Below are 25,662 nucleotides of genomic sequence, written 5' to 3' on the forward strand. Positions count from 1 at the left end.
TGTTAGAGGGAAGCACAAACTTGCTAACCGTTGGGAACAAAATATTCACATTGTTGTCAAACGGGTCAAAGACAGCCCAGTGTATGTTGTCAAACCGGAAAACGGAGACGGCCCCCAGCGTACATTGCACAGGGATTTGCTTCTCCCTTGCGGGTTCTTACCTGTTGAAGATCAGGTTGGATCGGACTCTCAAAATGGGAATCAAAGGAAAATGAGGACCAGGAGTAAACCAAACTGCACAAAAGGCAACGACAAGGATAATGGAGGAGAGTACAGTGATGAGATGAGTGATGAAGAGGAATTATGTTTTGGCATATGGAATCCACAAATCATCACAAAAGCCCCTTACATTCAAATTGAGTCAGCTCATCCTAAAGCCCAACAGCAATTGGACAGTCATCCCCCTGTATCATCCCCTGACACTGCTGTACCGGAAACGTCCTTACCTGATATTGGAAAACCTACCTTGACACAACCTGAAGTCTCTAACACAAGTCATGTGGACTATGTTCCTTCCGATGCGAGGTCTTCAGACCATGTTGTGATTGACATTCCCGAACCCAACTTGACACCTACCATGACTGATGCAGATCTCACTCCACCAGAGCCTGCAGTCATTAATGATGATGCTGTTAGTACTGATGCTGGTGCTACAGAACCAGTGAGGTTGAGGCGCTCTGACAGAGAAAGACGCCCACCTCAGAAATTCACTTATGATGAGTTAGGAGAGCCACTGACCTTGGCTATTAGCTCCTTTTTCCAAACCTTAGGCGTTGCATTCTCCAAAACTGTCATGTCACCTTTACCAGGCCCCAGTTGGTCTATGATGCATGAAGGGACTCATGCCGTTTAGAGGGGGAGAGTGTAACCCATGGTTATTTTATTGCCAATTGTATTCTGTTTTTATTCTAATTTGAAGTGTTACTGTTTTGTTAAATGCTGAGTTTTCCCCATGTACCGTGAATGCACCATAGCGCGTGCGTGGTGACTTTCTTTCACTGCATCCGCCTGCATGGAGCTAGATGCGCAAAGCTGTGTGGATATTCAGTCCTGTAACGTGTTGCGCTACGGAATTAATGTTTTCTATGAAGAATATCCTGGCTGGTTTTTTGTTTACGTGGTAGAAATCTGCTGCAAGGACCGAGCGGTGCCATCTAAGGACTGGATGCCACTGGAGGTGCCTAGAAAGGACGTTCTCAATCTGAAGGCCACCTGTTTCCTTGGAGGGTGGTAGGATACAACGATTTGCAATTTTTTTTGGATTAACGTTTTTTTCTGAGATCTCAGGACACTTTATGTTGTTACTTTTTTCTTTTTTTTGGGTCAGATCTGATTCCACTTAACATCAAAAAGCAAACCTGTGACTAAAGACAATTAACACTTACTAAGAACACTGAATACTAAGTGCACTGAACTGAAAAGGACAGCCTACCTAATATATTTATGGACACTTTAAGTGATATGTTGTACATTGTTGACATTTACATGTTTGAAATGGTCTAAATGTTTTGTTCATGTCTATGTTTTGGAGCATTTAAATGTTGAATACACTCAAATCACTTTTCTCCCTTTAAGTTGTTGTCAGTGTCTCATTCTGAGTGGAGGGATATTCCTTCTTTAAGTTGAGTTACCACTGCCAGTCTCCTTACGATCCTAACTGAACCCAACAAGAGTAGATTCCCAAATATAGTTTTTTTCCTTGACTTTGTATGACAGATTACTGTGGATTTGACTGATTTTGGACTACTCAGTTAAAAAGGGTGACAAGGGCAAGGTTCAAGGTGTAATGGAAGCTTTTGGGGGATTGTTGTATGGCTCTCCCAAATACCTTTTTATGGGCTCTGGAGAACGGCAAAAAATTCAAAGTTGGATTTTACTTAATCCAAAATTCAAAATAGTGTGTGTGTGTGTGTGTGTGTGTGTGTGTGTGTGTGTGTGCGTGTGTGTGTGTGCAAGTGTGTGTGTGTTTATCATTAGTTTTGTTTTTTCCCATGGACACAGTGAACAGCTTCTGGCTTTCCCAAAAAATACTTTAAGGACAACAAGATTTGTGAAGTCAAGCTACCTCATGAGGTGCATTTTTAGAGAGCTACCTGCTGTGGTGACCCCCCTTGTGGATAAGGTAGCCTCTAAAAGTAGCTTTTTCTTTTAAAATGGATACAAAATTGAATGGTCAGCCAGTCTAAGTTTAACATTGATTTATTATTGGAGTTAGAAATATGCTCATATTTCTTAGTGCCAGTTAAAATCCAGGCAGCAGTGTTCTGAATTAACTGGAGTTGGTAAGGTGACCTCTTACTGCACTGGCCATAGTTCAGACTTGAAACCTTCAGTTATTTTGTGATGACAGTTTAAGAGTGTTTCATTTTGTTATTTATTGAGGAAATAGCAGATAACAAAACCAAGAATTTCTATCCTCAGAAACAATGTTAGCTGCAGAGGCTACGTCATGAGATGATTGGTCCAGATAGACTGTGTATCGTCAGAGTGGCTTAATTATTCTCAGTGAAGGACAAATTTTTTCTGCTGAAAAATTTTCATGCTACAAACTGACCATTATTGATGCCAGCACTTGTGTACTTGTAGATTTAAAGCTGTTTTAATTTACAAATAGTATTCCATATAAAAAGTCAGAAAATATCTTTTGTTGGTGTCTCATGAACAGATCAGATGGCTAAAAGTAAATTGTTAGTGTTTCCAATATTTAGATTTGCAGTTACAGAAATATTTGGATAGTAACCTAGAGAGGACATAGGAATCATGGGATTGCTGTCTGCTATCACCATTCAGAGACTGACAACAGTACAGACTTCAGGAGCAATGTTTGTCTTTTGGTGAATTAATGAGTTCACTCTAGCCAGTAGCTCCCCATGTTGCTCATAGCTCTAGATGTAGCAGTTTAGTTTTCTTGGTTTGGTTATGTAATATTACTTCACTGAACTGTGGATTGTACTGAGGTATTACACTAAAAAACATAGTTTAGCCATGGTGCTGGTCTTTGGTGCACTTTGTCAATATCAGTAGGTCATATTTTACACCATCCATCCATTTGCTTCCGCTTAACCTTTTCAGGGTCACGGGGGCCTATCCCAGCTGTCATAGGGCGAGTGGCGGGGTACACCCTGGACAGCTCGCCAGTCTGTCGCAGGGCTAACACATAGAGACAGACAACCATTCACACTCACACCTATGAGCAATTTGGATTAATCAATTAACCTATCTCCACAAGCTGGACGGTGGGAGGAAGCCGGAGTGCCCGTAGGGAACCCACGCCAACACAGGGAGAACATGCAAACTCCACGGAGAAAGACCCCAGCCTGATGGTGGAATTGAACTCAGGACCTTCTTGCTGTGCAGCAACAGTGCTAACCACCGTGCCACCGTGTTGCCTTATTTTATTTAATGGTTTTTAAATGGTTTATTTAAACCTTTTAAAAGTAAATAAATCTCTTTTTCATTTTACTTTTCACATTTGTGATACAGTATGTGTATACATCCTCACTCGGTATGCAATCACAGCAAGTCTTAGCCCCATAGGAAGGTTTAATGCTGCAGATGTGTAAACTAGGAGAACAGAATGCAAACATACTCATCGCAGCTCCACACCAATACAATGCTTTGCTAGTTTGTGTTCAATGCAGAGGGGTAATGGTGGGCTTTCAACGACAGAAAAGGTTTGGAGGATAATCTGGAAGCTTCTGAGTTTATTTGATCTTCCACTTACTGATTTTCACTTCCTTTTTTACTTGCTAGGCACACTACTGTGTTACGTGTAGTATAATATTGGAATATAGTATAGGAAAAACTTTCAGTTTGAGTTAAAATATGCCAAAAGTTAACCCATCGTATTGGATGGGTTAACCACTGCCTTTATGTGATTTGATGCCAAGGGCTCTTATACATGTGTCCATATGTGATGAGTTGGAAGTGAGAGATGTATTTTGATATTGTCATAACCTGCTGCATCAAGGCGCCAGTGACAAAGGAGGCACGGTGTATAATTTTGAGATATTAGCCATGTATAAATGGTTGTTTTGATCAGGTGATTCAAAACAATAGGCTGTAAACACAACATAGGCAACATTATTTACTCATGAGGTAGATGTGGTTAATGTAGGCTAAATTCTGGCAGTTTTTGTGTGATGTTGCTGACAGACAGACAAGTATTTTTCACTGTCTCAGATTTGTGTCTTTGCCTTGATGGAGCAAAAAAAAATGGTAATTCAAGTATTTTAAATGGGTCTCCCTTTAGGATTAGATGACCACATTTTACTGATGTGTTGTGTCTGTGTGCTGTGTTGTTATATGTAAATCGAGAGTGATTGTGGTTTGATTGTGCTGTTCTTCATGTTTGGGAGGCCCACAGAGCAAAGATGGTCTTTTTATGTTTCAGGTCCAGTTTCACAGTTGGGTATCTCTCAGCTCTTATTGGGCCAGATGGTCCTTCCCTATGTCTCTCTGACCTTTCCACAGTTACAGTTTTGTCATCTGTTTACATACCTTCTTGACCAACTTCTCAGCAGGACAGATGGCAGAAGTGCTGTGAGTTTGAGAAATAAGAAATGTCCTTTTTCCATGGCAGACAGTCAGAGAAGATTAGTATTCTCAAAACGTCACTGCCACATAAGAAATACTTCCTTGTTGATTTTCTTTTTTTAATGTTTGCTTTGCAGAGTTCATTTTAATTGGCATACAGTATGTGCTGTACATATCTGCATCATCACTGACACTTACTTTATACAATACAACAGTAACAAAATAAAAAAGGTGTTGTGTTCAAAATAGAAGAAACAGAGGGGTCTGCTGACATTTGACCATTTACGATGAATAAAATTAATAATAATAATAAAAAAACAGCCCAGCATCTTATTCAAATGTTTGGGTGGGGTGTAAAACCAACAGAGACGGAGTTTATGCAAATATTTAAACTGTATGAGGCCTAAATGTGTATATGTCTTTTCTATATTTGACTGTATACTGTATGTATATATTGAAACCACTGTGTAAAGTATTTACACAGTGTTTTTCTGAGAAATGCCCTACTGTTTGTATAATGGCAAGCTAGTCCTCATTAAGGGCTTAGCAGCTAATAGCTCTCCAGTCGTACCATGTCTGCATGCCTGTGTGTGCGTGAGGGTGAGGGGACTGAGTGTTTCCTGTTTCTGGACACAGTTCCCATGGTGCTGATTAGAACATCCTGTTTGGAACGGGAACAGCTCTGTAAACACGTTTGTTTACCTTATAATTCAACTGAAACCTTGGTTAGGATTAACCTTCAGCAAACTCACCCGACACAGCCATCCTTTCTATATTCTTCATGTTTTTTTAGGCTGCACGGTGCCAGTTGCAGACACATCAAATAATACTCAGATAATTTACTGTAAAACAGTTGTATAACAACAGTACTTGAGGGTTGCTGCTACATTTCTTTGGCATCCCCTGTGTGGTGACAAGCATAGAAGGCAGTTGGCTGAACTTGTGTCTGCTTCTTCTGTTTTTATTAAACAGTGGCTGTCAAGGCTGCTGCTCAGTAAAAGTGTCACTTTAAAGGACCAACGCAGTGAAGGACTGTTTCCTGATATTCAGAAAATAGGGAAGTAATTTTGGGAACTACATAAAAACAATGACCAGTCTTATTTTGTGATGGGAAGTCAAGAACGTAAAAGGTTTTTTTTTTCTTGGGGGGGGGGGGGGGGGGTTATGGCAAAATGTGGTTAAATATAAATATCAAGTTATTTTAAACAATTCAAGTCAGGCAAATATACATCAGGATCATTTCACATGGCAAAATGGTTATACAGTTTTTATCTTGCGAAACAAATAAAATCCCCCCCCTTGAATATCTGTAGTCAAAGACCGTCTCTGTGAACCACTATTTGACACTTCCCAAGAGCCCTTTTGGTTTGTCAGTGGAAGCATGGAGAATGTCAGCTAAATTCTCCAGATGCTGCAGAGGAATTTGCAGCAGTGACAACCTCCTCCACAGAGCTGGATTTCTGCCAAAGCAGATGGCATTCCTGCACAAGTTTTAGTTTCTTGTTGACACACGACCACAAAGCCTCACTCACAGTTAGTCTTATCAAGATCTGGGTTCAGGGTTCTTTGGGTTTTTGTAGTTAACACCACCAGAGACCTGCATGAGGGTCACTGCATAAAGTTTGTGGAAGGACCCGTTGTAAAACATATATATCTAAGCTCAACTACTGTTCATTTGTTGTCTTTACGAATTTTGCTTGATAACTAAAAAAAGGTAATTGTAAGCCCTCTGTTTGCATATTCAATTTCTTTAAATGTAAGCAGGAAGCAAGCAGTTTCACTGTTATTTTGTAAGGAAGCCATTGCCAGTGTTATTCAGCGTGCACCAATGCCTGTCATGTCAAAATTGAAATATCACAATGTCATGCATGGCAGCGTGTATTTCAATAGTAGTAGCAAAATGGGAACCCAATTTTTGAGTTTGTTACACTGATCATGGGCTTTATTTCACTACGAAAGTAATTTCCTAAAGCAAAAGACACAAACAACTGTTATAAATACTGCAAGAAATGCAAACAGGAACACAAACGCTGAGCCAAAATAGGACTGCAGGCGACATCTATCACTGCTCAGTGCACTCGACCTTTGCCAACACAGTGTCCCTTTATGGAAAATCCTGATATAACTCATGAGCCATAAATTACATTAGGCAAAATCAGCCTTCTTTCAAGAATTTATTTATTTTATTTAAAATTAAAATTTGAATTATGAATGTAAATGTGTTTTGCAGGATTCTTTTTTTCTAGGATTACTTTACAGAGAAGAGAGAGTTGCTTGTTTTTCAGATGTCGCTGGTATGAAAACAAGTCTTCATGTTTGGCAGTAATAATGAATCTGTAAATCTCTAGACTGAATGCATGTCCTTCCTTTCTGTCTACACAAACAACTGCCTGGAACCAGAGCGATAACAACCGATTTCACTTTTGATCTGAGTTTTTATCGTGCCATTGGTTTTAAGAAAATAGGGACATGTTTGAACATGGTATTGGCAGCTAATACTGAAATGATCATAGATTTTTTTTTTTTTGAGAAAACAAAAAACAAACATTGTTCACTGTCAGTGTCTGTTGTAGTGTGAATTACTGCTTCACCGCAAGACATCATTGTGAGTTATTTCAAGCTATGTAAACTTTCCTGTAAAACTACACATCATTTACTAGAATTCAGATTTCCTTCAGGTGAGATATAAAAAATCAGATTTTTGTGTTTGTTGTGTAATGACTTGCCTGACACTCCTACCTGAAGAATATTGGATAAAATCATTATTTTTATTGTTCTAAACATTTTCACTCTTGTTATTACTTGCTGTTTAGCACTGTGTTGTGTTTAAATGGACTTTATAAATAAACTGACTGAGAGTGATGACCTCGTGCAATAAGACTTTTGGAAGAACCACCATTGCAAAAATGACCTATAATAGACCCATTCCTGTAATATATCTATATATATATATTATTGCTAATATATATTTTTGTAATATATCTATATTGTGGCTAAAGCAGTTTCTGGATGGATGCAAACTGCATTTCGTTGCACTTGTGACATGTGCAATAACAATAAAGTTGAATTCTATTCTATTCTAAAAATTCATAAAAATCAGTGAGAATGATCCAGTGAATTCAAGCATGAGAGTATCAAAAGCTTTGAAATTGATAAATTTGCCTGTGTTACACATTACTGTAAGAAATGTATTCACTTCAAAACGCTCAGATTCATCCAACATTAGCACTTAGTAGAAAACCAAATATATACCCGACACTACCCACTTCATCATCCCAACAGTCTATCCTATGTGTTGTAAACACAGCATAAGGTCATGGGTATGGGATGCACAGATGTTAAGCTTTAGGGCTAATTACCAGGATTATTATGTGCCATAGTGGTCTTTCCATCTGTTTTTTTTTCCCTAAAAAGGCTCTGTAATTTAGGTGTATGGGAAAATATGAAAAATTAAAAATCAGGAAGACCCTAGTTTTTTCATGGAAGCTCTTCCTTTTATTTATTCTGGTATGTGAAGTACAGCTTAATATATGGTAGACTGATTAGTAGGCTAAACAAATCAGTAATCAGAAGACCTTCTGCTGCAGGGAGAGTGTTATGTAATTTTTATGTTACCAATGTTTTTTCCTTTAGTCTTGCTTATTTATTTATTTTTATTTTATTAAAATCATCACAGTTTGAAACAGTAAGTTACATTACACATGAAGAAACCAAAACGTTGCATTGAAGCTACCGTGACCTTGTCTCTGTTGTATTGCGGTGTCAAAGCCTACCATTGTGGCTCAGGAGTTGTAGCTATTGAACAGCACTGGAGCTGAGTCAGAACTCTTCGGGCTGTGGTCAAAATGCTCGAGGTCCACCTCCACTCTGAAATGGGTCATGGGAAAGTGCTATTATTCTTTTGCTACTCTGACTTCAGATGCTTTACTTGTTTTGATTTTCCTGAATACAGAAACCAAGAGAATAAAAAAGAAAAAAGTGTAAAAGGCTGTCAGATTTGTCGTTGCAGTACTTCAGCTAGTCAAAGCCTGGGTTCTTTACGTAAATGATGGTAAAAGGCAAAATTCAATTCAAATTCAATTCAAAATGTATTTGTATAGCACATTTAAAAACAACGGAGTTGACCAAAGTGCTTCACAATCGGTTAAAACAAGAGAAAACAATAGAGAAACAAATATAGACAGGGGTGCACATAAGTGGTCCGCAGGTGCGCATTCGCTGTCAAAATAAAAGACGCGCACCAGATAAGAAGTTGCAACGCGCGTTTGCGTACGTAAGATTTTCTTTGTTTAGAACTCTTAAAGATGCGAAGAAGCAAGCTCCTTTAAGCAATTAGTTTGGTGCTCCTCCACCACCAAAGAAATGTCCGAAGGAGTCCAAACCGCAAAAGAAGCACGTAGTCTCGGAACAGTGGTTGCAGGAGGTGAGCTGGCTTCAAACAAATGATGAACGCACAGAGATGTGGTGCAGAATATACCGTGAAAAAAACGTGCGTTGCAACTTCTTATCTGGTGCGCGTCTTTTATTTTGACAGCGAATGCGCACCTGCGGACCACTTATGTGCACCCCTGAATATAGATAAATTAGAAACAAATACAGATAAATAAGAAGACAGTGAATTTTATAACATAACAGTAAGTTTTATGAAGCCTGCAATACATCCAAAACGGGGAAAAATTCTGAGGCTATTTTTTCCCCATTTATTGTTCATATGGACTTTCATATACACCATTATTCAATCTGTGACAATGTAAACTGTAGCATACAACTGATATACAGCATTACATGAGTCAGACTTAAAATCCTTTGGCCAGTATCAACATTTGTCACTGAGATAAACCTCGATATTTAATACTGGTGCTTCCAACTCATCCCACCAGGTTGTAGTCTTTCCAAAACTTGACTCAGCACGCCAAAGACTTCGGGAGGCGGCTGATATTAAAAATAAACACAATCTGGCATCAGCAGGCTAAAATTTATATTAGCTTTTAGATGCTGGTAGCCAAGAATTACAAAAGTTAGACCAGTTTAACATCAGAGCTGGAATTTCTTATTTTCTGTAGAGTGTCAGCGACGCATGTGAAAAGCTGAAGCCCCTGGGATGAATAAACTCAGGTCTAACAGACTTGTGTGTTTGTGTTTCAGCGGGGCTTTCTCTGAGGTGGTCTTGGCTGAGGAGAAGAGGACTCAGAAATTGGTGGCCGTCAAGTGTATCCCCAAGAAGGCCTTAGAGGGCAAGGAAAACAGCATTGAGAATGAGATAGCAGTACTGCACAAGTAAGTGGACTTCTGTGTTTTGGTGAGTTGGCATTAATAGGCCCTATATGTCTTCATTTAAAGAAGACATATTTTGAATGGATTTGCTTAAAAACACGAGAGAGATCAGAAATTATTTATACATAGAAGATTAAATTGTTATTGTAAAAATCTGTATTTTGAAGCACTGCACATTACGTTAGGAAGATCTCCTGACTGTGTTTGTGACGATGAGAGCAAATAACAAAAGATGTGGGTAAGAAGGTAGGCTGTGGCATTTAAATGTGCCAAAGTTTGGCAAAAAAACAAAACAAAATTAAAAAGAAATCACCCACTCCATTACACCACCACACACCTGAACCGCTGATCCAAGGTGGGAAGGATCCGTGTGAGCCTGTGTGAATTATAGCATCAGTTTCCTCTTCTTAGCTGACACGATTAGCTTCTGTAGCCTGTTATAGAGTCGTTTTACCCCTAATTACTCTAAAAATAGTTTTTATTTCTACTGATTTGGAGTTTCTCAGGTAGAAACAAGGATTGGGGTTCATATGAGGTGTTCAAGTTAATTATTGTATATGATGCAACTATTAATGTAATTGACATTATCTTTTGAGATCATGCTATGTTTCATGCCATCACACAAAATGAAGATTGACAATGATTTAAACCAATGATTTTCAGCTTCTCCTGGCAGCAAACACATATTGAGTCATTTGCCCAAGTGGTTTTCTTTCTACCTGAGAAACAGGCATAATGTTGAATATATTAAAGCAAGCGGCAGTTTCACTCTTTGCTGTTATGAAGTTTTTCAAATGTACCTTTCTTTAGATGCAGGGAATTACAGGCCACAGTGAAAATGGCTGATCTACTTTGGGTCCCTAGTTATTTTTAGCGCTCTTGTTGCCTGGGTTACAGGAGACGAGGTGACGTGAGGACGGAGCAATGAGCATGTTGGGGTTTAGTTAACAGTCCAAATTTGACAAATGAGGTAAACTGAAGTAAACTTGGATTGCAGATCAGGCCTTGCTCTTTGTGAAGTTTGCATAGACTCGAAAAGTGGTTTCATGAATCATTGTAACACCTCATCCAAGTACACAAAGTTGGGAACGGGGTCTGAGTGGGGGAGTATTTAAACTGTTTATAAAATATACGTTTCATGAAGCTGTACTAATATGTAGCATCTGGACAGAAGCATGCCGTTGTAATACTTGCAGAAGTTTGGCACACTTGCTAAAATGAGCAAGACCTTTACTAAAAACACTTCTGGATGGCAGCATCCAGAAAATGAATATCTGAATCAGGAAATTCACTCCCAACTCCACCTTTTTTTTCCTTTTCCCCCAAAATTCATGCATTTTTTTTGTTTTTTTGATATACGTGATCATGTAACGCTTTCATTACAGGGGCTTCATAAAATGTTTCTTAAGAAAAGAGGCATATTTGCTGTCCAGTTTTTTAATTCTTAAATCACCCAACTCCACAGTTTTTGTCCAGTCACCCTACTAAAACTAAAGTGAAAAATAAAAATTGGGCCCCGAATACACAATTTCATATTATTTAGGATTAGTGGGCCCTTTACAGATGTTACCTGTGACATTTGCACTAGGGTGGGATGCTCCATACTAAAACTTCAATGCTGTGTTGAGCTTATGAAGCGCAGATCTTCTGAAACACAGTGCAGTTCAAAACACGCACATAATGTGATCACAGCTAATTCAAGTTTTGGTGCGTTCGCCCTCAGTTGATTGTTAGTATCAACTGAGGGCGATACCACACCAGGTGTCACCACAAACTTCCAGAAAGTTTGAAAGTCAGCAGCAGCTGGACCGAGACCAGGAGCAGGAGTGGCAGCAGTAACCACAGCTCAGGACTCAGCAGAGATTGTAGGAAATTTTTGACAGCTGGGTTAGTGAAACTCATAGCACCCATAGTGCAACTGCTGATGCCACTGTAGAGGTCACTGATGATGGCATGAATAAGGTGTTGTTTATCCACACCTTTAGAGCTTGGCAAAAAATACCCATGTATACCCACAGTAAGTGTGAAAAGATTTTTGCCACGTCTAGGGAGGTAAGTTACAAAAAAAGAAGCCAACCCATCCGCAAAACAGCTGAAAAACTAATATTTGTGAATTGTCTATTTACATAGACGTTAATTTTTCATTGGTATAATTAGCTACATTCGCTCCACTGTAAATGAAACATCTTCTATAAAGATCACTGAGGCCTACACTCTACACCAGGGGTGGCGGAACCCCAGGCCTCAAGGGCCGGTGTCCTGCAGGATTTAAATGTGTCCATGATCCAACACAGCTGATTCTAATAGCTAAATTACCTCGCCAACATGTCTTGAAGTTCTCTGGAGGCCTGATGATGAACTAATCATTTGATTCTGGTGTGTTGACCCAGGGTGATATCTAAAACCTGCTGGACACAGGCCCTTGAGGCCTGGAGTTCCCCACCTCTACATCTACACCCTACCTACAAAGTAGGTGACATTGAAATTGTTGTCACAATAAACAAACATTTTATAAATTGGTTTGTTTACATTTCACTGAATTTCAAAACAGCGGAAACAACTACATTTATGTAAACTTAAAAGGGAGGAAATAGTATTTGCTTACAGTCACAGCTTTGTCGTTTAAGGTTCTTACAGGTTTTTCTCCTTTTGTTGTATGGGCATTTCTTCAAAACATGTTCATAATTATTGATAGAGTGGTAGAAGTGTGCAACACTTTTCTCTATGGTCATTTAGAGAAGAAGAGCATTGTCAACCTGTGACAATATCAAAACTGGCCAGTAGGTGTCACTGTAGGGATGAGTGTCTCGAAACAGTTGACACAATTGCTTTGAATGTTTGCACAAAGCCTCACTTTACCCATCATTAATGTGCACTTTGCACTTTAGCTTGGAGAAGTCAGAGTATCCGTGACTTTGATTGCAAAGACTAGGCTGTAGTCAGGCCCACAATATGTGGCAGTGTTTCTTGATCCTGTTTATGAAAAAATGAGGTTCATTTAAAGTTAATGTGTTTCCAAAGTTTGTGTGTGCAACTGTGAACCTTTTTCAGGTTCACTTTTTTTTTCTAGGTTTTCCGTTTTATGTATAATAATGTTATTCATTAAGTTTAATCATAATGAGTTATTTTTTTGGCTTTGAACCACTTTTGCTATCTTTTGTTGCTCCTTCCTAATTTTTTTTTAAGTGTTGCTGGCAAAACATTAAATGAGCTTTTTTTTAAAAAAAAAAACAACAGTTTGATATATTTCTGTATTATTTTCAACTAAATATAGGTTTTAAATTATTTTTAAATTATTGCATTCTGTTTTTCTTTTTCAAAGTGTACTTATTTTTTTTAGAAACAGTGTTGTAGGTCATAAAATCACCAAAATAAAATTACCACTGTTTAACTAAAACAGGCAAACAAGAATACAAAACTGATTATATACATAACCAGTGAAAAACAAGTCTCACCATTGTGTTACACCCATAAGAGACTCTTTCTCTCCACATTTTACTCTCTGCCTTAATAAATACTTTAAAAGCACAGTGGAACAACACTGAAACAGAGTAAACCTGCTGTTTGTTTATGACCGAGGGACACAGCTGTCGCATTAAATTGCTTTTTAAATAGTCAGCTGCCACGTTATGTGGCCACTCGGTCTCTGCCTTCACTCCCTGTGAGGCCAGACCCAAACCCGTCATCCTCTATGGCTTTTGTTATTTCTCCCACTGTAAATTTATTGGTGTGTATTTAATGCTTGACACGTGTTACTATGAACTGTATAAAAGAGGTCAGTGTATTGAATATATAAGATAAGATAAGATAAGATAAGATAAGATAGAACTTTATTAATCCCTCGGGTGGGTTCCTCTGGGAAATTCGACTTCCAAAAAAAGCACAGCAACGACCAAAGTTACAGTTACAGAACTGTTATATATATATATACACACACACACACACACACACACACACACACACACACACACACACACACACACACACACACACACACACACACACATATATAAATACAGAGACAAATATAAATAAAATATACAAAGGGGATAAATAGAATAAATAGGAATAAAAAATAAAAATACAAGTGAATTGCACATTTCAAGTATTGAGTCTATTGCACTGTTGACTATTTACAAAAGTATTGCACAAGGTATTGCACAGTGAGGTGAAGAGGCACTACAGCTTAGTTGTTCCCCCCTCCTTTGTCCTCCTGTTTCCCCTCCCTCTCCCCTCCAGAGAGGAGTTAAACAGTCTGATGGCGTGTGGGACAAAGGAGTTTTTAAGTCTGTTAGTTCTTGTCTTGGGGAGAAGCAACCTGTCACTGAACAGACTCTTCTGGTTGTTTATGGCCGTGTGCAGAGGATGCCTAGCATTGTCCATAATGTCCATCAGTTTCTTTAATGTCCTTTTCTCTGCCACTGTCACCAGTGTCCAGCTTCATGCCGACCACAGAGCTAGCCCTCCTGATCAGTTTCTCCAGCCTGGATGAGTCCCTCTTTGCTGTGCTGCTCCCCCAGCACACCACAGCATAGAAAAGTACTCCAGCAACCACTGACTGGTAAAACATCCTCAGGAGCTTCCTGCAGATGTTAAAAGACCTCAGCCTCCTGAGGAAGTACAGTCGGCTTTGGGCTTTTTTATACAGGTGCTCTGTGTTGCATGACCAGTCCAGTTTATTGTCCACCCACAGCCCGAGGTACTTGTACTTGTTGACCACCTCCACCTCCTCCCCCTCTATCTGAACTGGCAGTGGACCTTCTCTGGACCTCCCGAAGTCCACAACCAGTTCCTTAGTCTTTGAGGTGTTGAGTTGCAGGTGGTTTGTGTGACTCCATGCGACAAAGTTCCTCACCAGACTTCTGTACTCCTCTTCCTGATCATCCCAGATACACCCCATGATGGCCGTGTCATCTGCAAACTTCTGAATGTGGCATAATTCAGAGTTGTAGCAGAAGTCAGAGGTGTACAGGGTGAAGAGAAGAGGGGACAGCACAGTTCCCTGTGGTGCTCCTGTGCTGCTGACCACTGTGTCAGATCACCAAGCTAGTGTAGAAATATGTCTTTCCTGTTTCGCTTTTCTATTTTGTCTTGCTAATAAATGTTACACGGGCTGTTCGTCTTTCCCCCGTTCTATCTAGACCAAACATTTACTGAAGCACAGACATTTGCAAATACAGTGACTAATTGTACTCTTCGAGTCACTTGTAGCTGTGCCAGTCGGAGGAATTTCTGTGAAGTCGCCCTCTTACTTTGTTTCAAATCTGGAAAGGGTTGCAGCAAAGCCTGAATATCATACCTTAAGCATGTCTTTGGCTCCATCTCATTTAACACTGGACTGGACAGATAAGACTACACATGTTTGTGTCAGACCACAAGCTTGTATCTGACACCTTTACTACAAAGTGAATTCACGAGATGAGGCAGGCAGTGGGTGATGTGACTGCATATTCTGCTCAGTGTCACACAGGGAACCTTGTTGCCAGTAGAGGAGCTGCTTCCAACACAGAAAAGTTGTGGAAGATTTTCAAGTGATTATACAGTTCTTAAAATGAGAAGTTATTTAAAATGTTTTATTTGCGTGCACATGAACTGAAGTAACTGCATTCAAATTAAAACACGATGGGTAACAGATTAACAGTTCTGTTTTGGTGGCTTGTTTCTTTTCATTTGACTAATTGAATCTCTTCTGATCTGAAAAAAACATATTTACATTTTCTCTGGAAACACTTTAAAATTTTACAAGAGTTTTATAAGAACCATTCTTTCGTTTGTGGTTGGCCCACTCAGTGCTCTGGAAGAATACAATAAAATACAAAAGGTGTGAACAGAAAAAATAAATTTTTAACTTTAAAGTCTAAGACAGCAAAATCCAAAGGGTGGGTTAAATAAATCAATAAAAAATCAGCAGCATTTAAAAATCACTAGAATTTCCTGTTTTCTTACTTTCACTCAAGTGTCAGTTTTGCTTCGTGCTCACTGCAAAGTTGGCAGCTCTGTTCTCTAATTTGCTGACTTTCTGTGATCCAAGCTGACAGGGGTCAGCAGAGGACCGAACCTTAAATAGACACTTCAGCTTTCTGACAGTCACAATGACCCGTGTCCACCCGTAGGTTCATTGTCCACACAAGCACAGAATGTGTACTACATGTTGCAGACCATATGTAATCGTGTGTGTGAAACTGTATGTGAGTCTCCACATGTCCGTTTCTCGCTCCACACAGAGCTAAGCTGCTGAATGAAGGTGGATAAGACTCATTGCTGTAATCCAGCGTGAGCACAGGATGACGCATACATAGTTACCTTGGGTACATCTCAGACACATGGTTTTATGTTGTCTTTGTCTTCCTGCCTTCAACTCGGTAACCTTCAAACACACACCTTAGACCAGGCACTGAGGTAACAAACACTCAGAGTGCATGATGAAGGAAAAGGAAAAATCAAAAAGAATCAAAGCTGAAGTAAAAGGTAGCACTATGGGGCAATATTTTTATGAGTTGGTTCCTGTACCAGGACAAACACCTCTTCTTGAGATACAGTACTGTGAAAAAAGATTGAGTTACCCATATTTCTTTATATTTTGCTCCTAAAATGGAACTAGGTGCAGTGATTTATTGAAACATGTGCAAACATCAGTGGAAACACAGCAAGACCAAAGATCAACGCTGAGTTTGTACAGACTTATGAGCTTGAAAGTCAATATTTGGCATGAGCACCTTTATTCTTTAACACAGTCTAATCTCTTTTAGGCAGCTTCCTTGTCATTTTTAAGCAAAGTTCAGGAATAGTTCTGCAAGCTTCTTGAAGGACATTCAAAGCTCTTCTTTGGATGTTGGCTGTCACGTTTTGTCGGCGATCGTGGCTCAACAGTTGACAGTTCGTCTTGTAATCGGAAGGTTGCCGGTTCGAGCCCCGGCTCCGACAGTCTCGGTCGTTGTGTCCTTGGGCGAGACACTTCACCCGGTGGCGCCTGTGTCCGGCAGCCTCGCCTCTGTCAGTGCGCCCCAGGGCAGCTGTGGCTACAATGTAGCTTGCCATCACCAGTGTGTGAATGGGTGGATGACTGAATGTAGTGTAAAGCGCTTTGGAGTACTTGGGGACTAAGTAAAGCGCTATACAAGTACAGGCCATTTACCATTCACCCAAGATGATCCCACACTGCTTCAATAATGTTGAGGTCTGGGCTCTGTGGAAACCAATCCACGACTGATAGTGATCCACTGTGTGTTTTTCTTTCCAGGTATGCTTTTACTGCATTGTCAGTGTGTTTGGGACCATTGTAAAGTTGAACAATGAAGTCGTTACCAGTCAGATGGTCTCCATGGTCTGTGGAAACCATGGAGACTGTAACCAAACTTTCTGCCAGTTTTTCAAAAGTGATTTACTTCTTTCCAACATACAGTATTGAGTGTGTTCATTTGGTCAAAAGTGAATCAACAGTTAAAGTAAATAAAAAAATAAGAATTATAGCTATAGAACATATTGCATGTTCAATCAAAATCTCCAAACCATGAGAGAACCTCCACTGTATTTTGAACATGGCTTTTGATGCTCTCTCTTGTGCCTCTTTTCTGACGTCCATAAATACTGACAACAGTTTCAAGAAAATGTTTCACATTTGGATTCTTCACACTATCAGACTTTTGCATTTTCATTTCAGTTCTTGTGTAATCTAGCGTATGTCAGCCTTTCCTACTTGATTCTCTTCCCCCAAAAAATGTCTTCTTAACAGCCACCCTTCCACTGAGACCATTTCTGATGAGGCTTCAGTGAACAGTAGATGGAAAAACCAGCTAAATCTCTCAGGTCATGGGCCAGGTCTTTGTTTTTTCCTTTTTTCTTGAGGACATGACTGTCAGACACTATTGATCTATTTTAGATTGTTGGTGTCTTTTTTTGTTTTTCTTTTTATGCCTGCCATTTCTTCTTTTGTCCTTCACTTCTTACATTTTTCTTGATATTTTTTTAAGGCCACGCTGCCTATCAAATGTGTTATGTATGTATTTTTTTTATTTTTTTTAGATTAGGTTGTCTAAGTAATTTTAGAACCTCGTAGGGACATACAGCACACATTTTTTAAAAAATGTTATCACTTAAACCTCAGGATAGAAAGAGCATGCATTTTCCTTTGTACATGACTGTAGATGGATGTGTTAGTAAATCACTTTTAAAAAACTGGCAGAAAGTTTGGTTACAGTTATTTATTGACAGTAGCATTTGTATGAGACACATATTGCAGGTGTGCTAACATTACACGTTGGTTAGACAGAGGTACAAGAGTAATCTTAATCTGATGAGTCCATCTCGCATCTGTATCTGCAGACATGGGGCAGCAGAACAGTGGAAGCTCTGTTTAAACTGCTAAAATGCAATTAGTGTCCCACAAAAAACATGACAGAAAATTATTATTTTGCTCTCTGCAAACAGCTCTTATCGATAAAGACTGGATAAAGATCATATGTAAAACCAGTTTTTTGCAAGTACTGCTTGAAGAACAGAATTAACAACTGAACTTCTCGCCTGCTTTTTCCTTTTTTCCCTCTCTTCACAGGATCAAACACACCAACATTGTGTCTCTGGAAGACATATTTGAGAGTAAATCACACCTCTACCTTGTCATGCAACTGTGAGTATTCACATATGTGTGGGACTTTGTGAATTGTCTTTGCGTGCCTACTTGTGTTCTCTCCCACACACGGCTTGTCACATGCCATGAATTGCACCCTGCAACACATTCACACAGGCATGCTTGCACGCACGCACGCACGCACACACACACACACACACACACACACACACACACACGAAAACTCTGTACTTTGCCTACTCATGAGCAACAGTGGGGAGTTTGCCCTCATACTAGTTGCCAGTCAGTGTCCCACCCACCTCAACTAGTGAAATGTCAGAGTGAGAGAGGAAAAACAAAGGCAAGATGAGGATTAGAAAAATTATTATTAATTTATTAATGACTGTAAAATTAGGGAAATGAAAAACAGCAGCAAAGAGGGAAGATGTGACCTTGAAATCCAGACGTTTTACCTCATTCGTGGTTGTTCACTCTTTCATGTTGTGCTGCATCACTATCCTGTTCAGTTTTATTTTACCTCTGCCAACTGGTGTCAAACAGAGGCTGCACATATATGTGAAAATGTACGCAGGAATAGGAATGTATCATGGAGGGAACTGAATATGTGGTTAAAGTGACACGGGGACACTGGCCGAATGAGTTCAGCAACCCAGCTTTCCATGCACTGCTTGTCTAAACATCCATATCATCTTCTCTTTTCTTTCTTTAGCTCGTTGTAAGATGTTAAATTTCCTGTGCAGGTATTCATAATGTACTCGAAATTCCTATGATAGAGTCACGTTGCCATCTAGTGGCAAAATATGAAGCAGACATTGTAAGATTGACTGACTGTTTATAATTTTAGACTGAAAGCATTTTTCCCATGTGGTTTGTAAGAAAGTAACTTTATCTGAAGTAGTGGTTTATAACTAACTATAAAAGATTTTTATTTGCTGGAGTTAGCAGGGATTATCTTTTTATATCTCGCTTTTACACTTTTAAATTTCCATGCTTCCCTTCTATTTTTAGTCCCCCTCTCACTGTTCTTTTCTTCTTTCTTATCCACATTGAAAATACAGAGTGTCTGGTGGGGAACTCTTTGATCGTATCATAGAGAAGGGCTTCTACACAGAGAAAGATGCCAGTAAGCTCATTCAGCAGATCCTGGATGCTGTCAAATACCTCCACGACATGGGCATTGTGCACCGTGACCTCAAGGTGAACCAGGGATCAGAACTATGTTTGAAAAGATTGACTTTGTGTGGCAAATGGTAGTGAATTTGAGTTTATTCTTGTAGGTTGTTGTCTCTCTTTTTTTGTTTTTTCACTACAATATAATGAGATATGGTTTCATTTTCATCAATGTTTTTGTGCTATGGGGCTTTATCTTCTGTGTTTTGATACCTAATGGTGCTGTGTATTTTAAACCGAACCTTTGAGGATCTTTAGCACACACGCACGCACGCACGCACGCACGCACGCACGCGCACACACACACACACACACACACACACACACTCCTTTAAAGGAATTGGCAAAAACGTTCTTCCCCCCAGACTAAATACATGTCTGTTATCCCCCCTTACTGTATGGCTTTGCTGATCATTAACAAAAGTAGAATTAGTTATTAATTGTGTGTCCAGTGATGTTGGATTTCAGTTTGCAAGACTTTTTATGGTTTTTTTATGATGCATTTTATTTACGTTCTGTTCTGTTGTCCCTCCATCCAAAGCCAGAGAATCTGCTGTATTACAGCATGGATGAAGACTCCAAAATCATGATCAGTGACTTTGGTCTGTCAAAAATTGAGGGCTCTGGCAGTGTGATGTCAACAGCCTGTGGAACTCCTGGATATGTCGGTAAAGGAGTCAAATACTAGAAATCTGTTTATAAAAAACAACTTTAGGCGTGTACACCACCTTTTTCTCAGATCTCAGCTTTAACACAGTTTAATGGCTCAGAGATGGTGTACTGTGTATGAAAAAGTGAGACAGAAAGCATGCTAAACATGTATCAGACACTATGAAGGCTAAGTCTTGTTATATTGTGCCTTAATAGCTATGACCTTGTGTTTCCTCAGCCCCTGAAGTTTTGGCTCAGAAGCCCTACAGTAAAGCAGTTGACTGCTGGTCTATTGGTGTCATAGCATATATTCTGTGAGTACATGTTTTAGATGTATCTTTATACAAGATGAATCACATCTGCAGAGATACAATATTTTAACAGTCAGGTTTTGATAAGGATTAATCAGAATGCAGCATGTTTTGGATTCAGCAGCAGCAGTATTAATTTTAACATTCAACTAACAAGCAAAGGATTCATGGTTGGATCCCAGGAATAGACACTAATCCCTTGGTGGTTGCATCAGGAAGGGCACCCAGCATTAAAATCAGCCAAATCAAAACAAGCAGAGCTACTAAATAAAGGAGTGATTAAGGCTTTAGCATCATAGAAAAGCCGAAGCGTGTCTGTAAAGGGAAGTGTCAGCCTGTGCTGTCTCTGTGTTTCAGGCTGTGTGGTTATCCTCCCTTCTATGACGAGAATGATGCCAAACTGTTTGAACAGATCCTGAAAGCAGAATATGAGTTTGATTCTCCGTACTGGGACGATATCTCTGATTCAGGTACAGTACAGACATGAGACCTCTCATAAAGAGCTTTTTGGAACTGATACTTTTCAGGCTGATCACACTGGAAACTGTGATTAAAGAAGGAACACACCCTTTTAACAAAGTTTCCCAAATCACCAGAGGATTGTGTTCTGGGTGTGTGTTGTGGAAACCATCAAATTAATTCATTCTTTTTCTTTGAGGTCAGAAACATCCTCCTCTTTAAATCAAATCTGATAGTTCTGGATTACACAGAAAGAGATGAGCCACTAGAAATTTATTAGAAATTTACATCCTTTTTCTTATATTGTTACAGTCTCAGCCGGTGCTTGTCTGCATTTGTTATTTGGGATTGTACACTCCAGAGTGCTCACATGTCCTGGAGAAACTTCAAAAACTTTCTTTGATACGGTTTCTAGTCATTAAATCACACCTGGAAATTACATTAGATATTGCATTCCACAAGCGACAGGAAGAACATGGTAATTATTTTGTGTCTACACACGTACATGCTGATTTAAATGTTTTACTACAAGTATCTTTGCCAGATTCATAAAATATTGCCTTGTGAATGGGTGGCATTCATCCAATAGTGAATATTGTGAACGGCAGTTTTGCACGCCAATGTTGAATACTTCTCTCTGCAAAACACAGACCCTCACAGTGAGCAGAAAAATCTCCCACCTACCTGACACTCCATTTGACACAGAGTGCCAGACGGAGACTTGATCTTTTTGTTCCTTCCAAGCCTAAAGTTTACCCTGCAGGCATTTAACTTGCAAGATCAGGCAACGATCAAATGTAAAAAAATAAAATAAAATTCCTACTTTTGACTCTTGGCGTCAAGTTAAAACACTGAAGTATTATTGCATTAATAAGCTTAATCCAGTTTTAGACTGATAGTACAGTATGGTTATTAATCATTCATTAAACATCAGTTTTATGCAGTTGATAATGTTTAAAATGTATATTTTTTTACCTTTTCAGCTAAAGATTTTATAGTACATCTGATGGAGAAAGATCCCAGCATACGTTACACTTGTGAGCAGGCTCTGCAGCACCCCTGGTATGGCTCCTTGTACACATAATTTTTCCAAAGAAGAATAATGTTATTTTGTTAGTTCAAATCTTCAATAATTACACTTAAGTTTTGTAAATATTGTAAGTGTTTGGACTGCATGTCGGTTAACTATGTGTGACCATATCTGTAGAACAATTCCTATCCGGATTCCTATCCGTTATGCACACAAATAAAACACATTCGCACTGAAAGCCATTTCCTCTGTCAGGATTGCTGGGGATACTGCGCTGGACAAGAACATTCACGAGTCTGTCAGTGCGCAGATTAAGAAGAATTTTGCTAAGAGCAAGTGGAAGGTAAGTCTGCCTCCCAGTTCTACTTACATGTTGCATTGTTCTTTTCATTTTTAGCATTAAAGGAGAGGACAGAGATTAAAACTGGTCTGGTTTGCTATATTTTAACTTAACTGTACCGGGCAATTAAAAAATGTAATTAGGGTTAGGGATTTCAGCTACAATGACTTGATCCTCGGCGGGTTAAATTGCCATCCAGATCCTAATTTGTCCAAAATTGGCAAGTAGATTTTCCTCCTTTCTTGAAGTTTCATTATTGCTTCTCTGCAGCAAGCGTTCAATGCCACAGCAGTGGTTCGTCACATGAGGCGTCTCCAGCTCGGCACGGGACAAGAAGGAGCCAACCCAGCTCATCTGCTGATGCCGGGGGAAGATGCAGGTGGCTCCTCTTTGGCTGTGTGTAACATACTTCACCGTTTTTAATGTCAGGTAGATTCATTACTCATATTGTCTGCTTTATATCTCCCAGAGGCTTGCTGTGAGGGAGGGTGCTCACAGAACGTCGACAGCGGAGTAGATGCTCTGTCCAACTGTCCAACATACCGCTGCCACCCGACCAGCAGGGTGTGATCCATACCTGCTCCACCTACTTATCTAATTGATCCCAAGTCACTTTCCAATTTAAACTCCCTCAGTGGCACCAGAGGCGCTGTCTCCCCACTTATCTGGTTGCTGGACTACTGAGTCATTCCAACCTCTCGTCTGCAGGGGGAGCAAGTCAGCCCAGCCTGAAGAGGAAAGTCATATACCCGGTTGAAAGTGGAGGAGGTGGAAGAATTGATGATAACGATGATGATGCACCACAGTGGGTGATTTTTGGGATGAGTTTAAAAGGAGGAGAGGATACCAAGCAAGTGGGGGAAGGCGAACTTTTCCATCATCGTTCCTGGGGGGGATTGTTTTTGCCGAAGCAGAACAGAGCTTGTTGGACACTGTTTTTAATTGTTGAGGTTTTTGTTTTTTGAATTCAATTCGTCTCATTGTTTGTTTTTATTGTTTTGTATATTTGTGTGTTCCTTCCTACTGTTAGACTTTGAAGTACAAATCCAGAAACAATATCTGCATGATCAGGAGATAATTTCCCAATGCATGCTTTCCTATTTCTAAAAACATACACTGTTTCAGTAATCGCAGTACGAAAACAAAACAAATGACGCAGTGCCAGAACGACGGAGCATTTCTGGCATTTTTTTTGCAGCATTTGAAACAAAAACTGAGTCAAATCTTGTAATATTACAGAGCTGCATTCTGTGTCTTTAAGTCATGCTTTTAGACAATCAGCAACAGAATAGTTTATGCAATGAAAACTCCATTTATTTACTATGTAGCCTTTCTCGTGGTGATACAGTGTTTCCATGCAGTGGTTAGGCTCTCTGAGAGGGAAAAGCTTCTCCATTTATCTTTTGTTCACATTTGTTTTTCAACCTTCAACCTCTTTAACCGCTTGCACACAGGGATTTCTCTTTGTCTAAGGTGCCTTTAGGATATACACTATGATGGGTCTATTGGTGAGAGTTGTTGCAACAGAACCTCTTTCTGGAACTTCATATTTTGTACATGTTATACTTTGAGCTTTAAGATGTAGTTTCACGGTTAATTACTGTAATTTTAGACTGGATGCCTGAAGACAAAATGTAAGCTAATGATATTTTTCATTAATTGTTAATGAAAATAACATTAAACTCCTTACAATACGACAAGGTAAATCAACAACAAGGGACAGCTTTGACGCTGGTGTTTACAAAGACCCACTTTACACCCTTCAGTGCATTTTATGTAAGAATAAAAAGTAAATATTTCACATTTATTACATTCAGTTCCCTTTAAAATCCTACATGGACAAACAGAGTTTTATTGGTCCTTTTACTGGCTTTTATAATGAATCTTAGTATGTAAATGCTGGAGAATCTATAAATGTTCATTTAGTGTGTTCATATTGGTTGCTGCAGATGTTAAGGTGTTTTGTGTGCATTTAATTGGATATTCTGTATTTTTGCTCTGGGACCTGTTACAGTGGGTCCTGTCCTGAGCTCAGCGCTGTCAAAAGCAGTAAAAGCGATGATCTCTGCCCTCACTGCTCTCTCATTGACTTTCAGCTGATCATTCTTGCTCATGTAATTTAGTGCTGGTTACATATGTTTGCATGATGTTGTTTGAAAATTGTGACCGTTTCTTAAATTGTACAGCCACCATGAGATGAATGCAGATAAAAGGAAGATGTTTCTTTTTATTTGACAATCGTTTAATCCAAATCCTGTCATGCAAATGAGTAAAGGGCAAAGAAAAAAAATAGTAACATTTCAACAGGTTCAAACGAGTTTAGTGTGCTGCTTCAAAAAATAATTGTTGAAATTTTCTGCATATATTTGGGTAAACATTGTACTGTATTTAGATGGTAAAAAAAATGGCAAATTATTTTTTTCAGGAATTTGTTGTTTTTTTTTTTGCGTGAGTTGTTTGTATGTCATGAAGCAGAGGAAAGCAAACAGACGTGCAGACAGACTAATTTTGGAGCAGTCAATATTAAAACTGATCCCGTGCTAATGAAAACAGCTCTAATTTGAGTCGTTGTTGGCCGTGTCTCCTTTAGACAGCTACAACACAATAAATAAAAAAAGAAATGGATTTAAAATGTTACTTCAAACCCTCCATGTAAATATTCTTTTCTTTTAGCTGCTCCTTTTAGGGGACACCACAGCAGATCACGTTGCTCTCTCACCCCGTCACTTGCATAATCCTTTGCATGTCCTCCTCCATTAAATTAAAAACTTAATACCCATAGAAAACATATTGCAGGAAAAAGAAATCTAGTGATGATGAATAAGAAGATGGTTTGTTGTATTTAACATGCAAAAAAATACTAACAGAAGTCCTTGAAAGTTCTAATTTGATTCTCTGCTGAGGCAACAAATTGAAATGTGCAAGGAAATTAAAGATTTTTACATCAGGGTATAGGGTAATAAAACACATGATGGGGAAATATAACTGTTATCTGCTCAGTCAGCCATGTTTGTAGGAAAACTGCCGGAATGATATCGGGAACATGTAGAGAAAGGATGTGCTAATGACCTCACAGTTGGTTTCATACGTTGCTACTGCTCTTGACAAATTTCATTTATATATTTTACACTGCGCCAGTCTAAAGGAGCGAGACAGTCTTTCTCCTCTAACAGCTTGTAGAGAATGACCAGTGTGTGGTGACAGTTTGTTCTGAGTGTTTGTACCATAATTATGTTGCCTTTTAATAAATGCTGTTTTGGGCTGCAGTACCTACTGTATACACAGATGCAATGCATCATGGGTT

The 25,662-nt window shown here is 39.2% G+C and overlaps 1 protein-coding gene across 1 annotated transcript in view; it reads left to right on the top strand.

Annotated features, from left to right (window-relative positions):
• The window catches only part of camk1b (calcium/calmodulin-dependent protein kinase Ib), a 48,633-nt gene extending 25,094 nt beyond the window's left edge, over positions 1 to 23,539 (top strand). Inside the window, exons 4-13 of the mRNA XM_085353979.1 lie at positions 9,682 to 9,813; positions 18,362 to 18,436; positions 19,456 to 19,594; positions 20,109 to 20,235; positions 20,457 to 20,532; positions 20,887 to 20,999; positions 21,972 to 22,050; positions 22,274 to 22,361; positions 22,629 to 22,737; positions 22,828 to 23,539. Of these exons, the coding sequence (XP_085210105.1) occupies positions 9,682 to 9,813; positions 18,362 to 18,436; positions 19,456 to 19,594; positions 20,109 to 20,235; positions 20,457 to 20,532; positions 20,887 to 20,999; positions 21,972 to 22,050; positions 22,274 to 22,361; positions 22,629 to 22,737; positions 22,828 to 22,928 (1,039 nt within the window). The 3' untranslated portion in view covers positions 22,929 to 23,539. The remainder of the gene's footprint in view (positions 1 to 9,681; positions 9,814 to 18,361; positions 18,437 to 19,455; positions 19,595 to 20,108; positions 20,236 to 20,456; positions 20,533 to 20,886; positions 21,000 to 21,971; positions 22,051 to 22,273; positions 22,362 to 22,628; positions 22,738 to 22,827) is intronic.
• The last annotated feature ends 2,123 nt before the right edge of the window (positions 23,540 to 25,662 follow it).

This window comes from Diplotaxodon limnothrissa, linkage group LG5 (assembly GCF_057381915.1).
Source record: "Diplotaxodon limnothrissa isolate DT_005_m linkage group LG5, D_limnothrissa_male_GT1.1, whole genome shotgun sequence".
In the NCBI taxonomy this organism is placed as follows: domain Eukaryota; kingdom Metazoa; phylum Chordata; class Actinopteri; order Cichliformes; family Cichlidae; genus Diplotaxodon; species Diplotaxodon limnothrissa.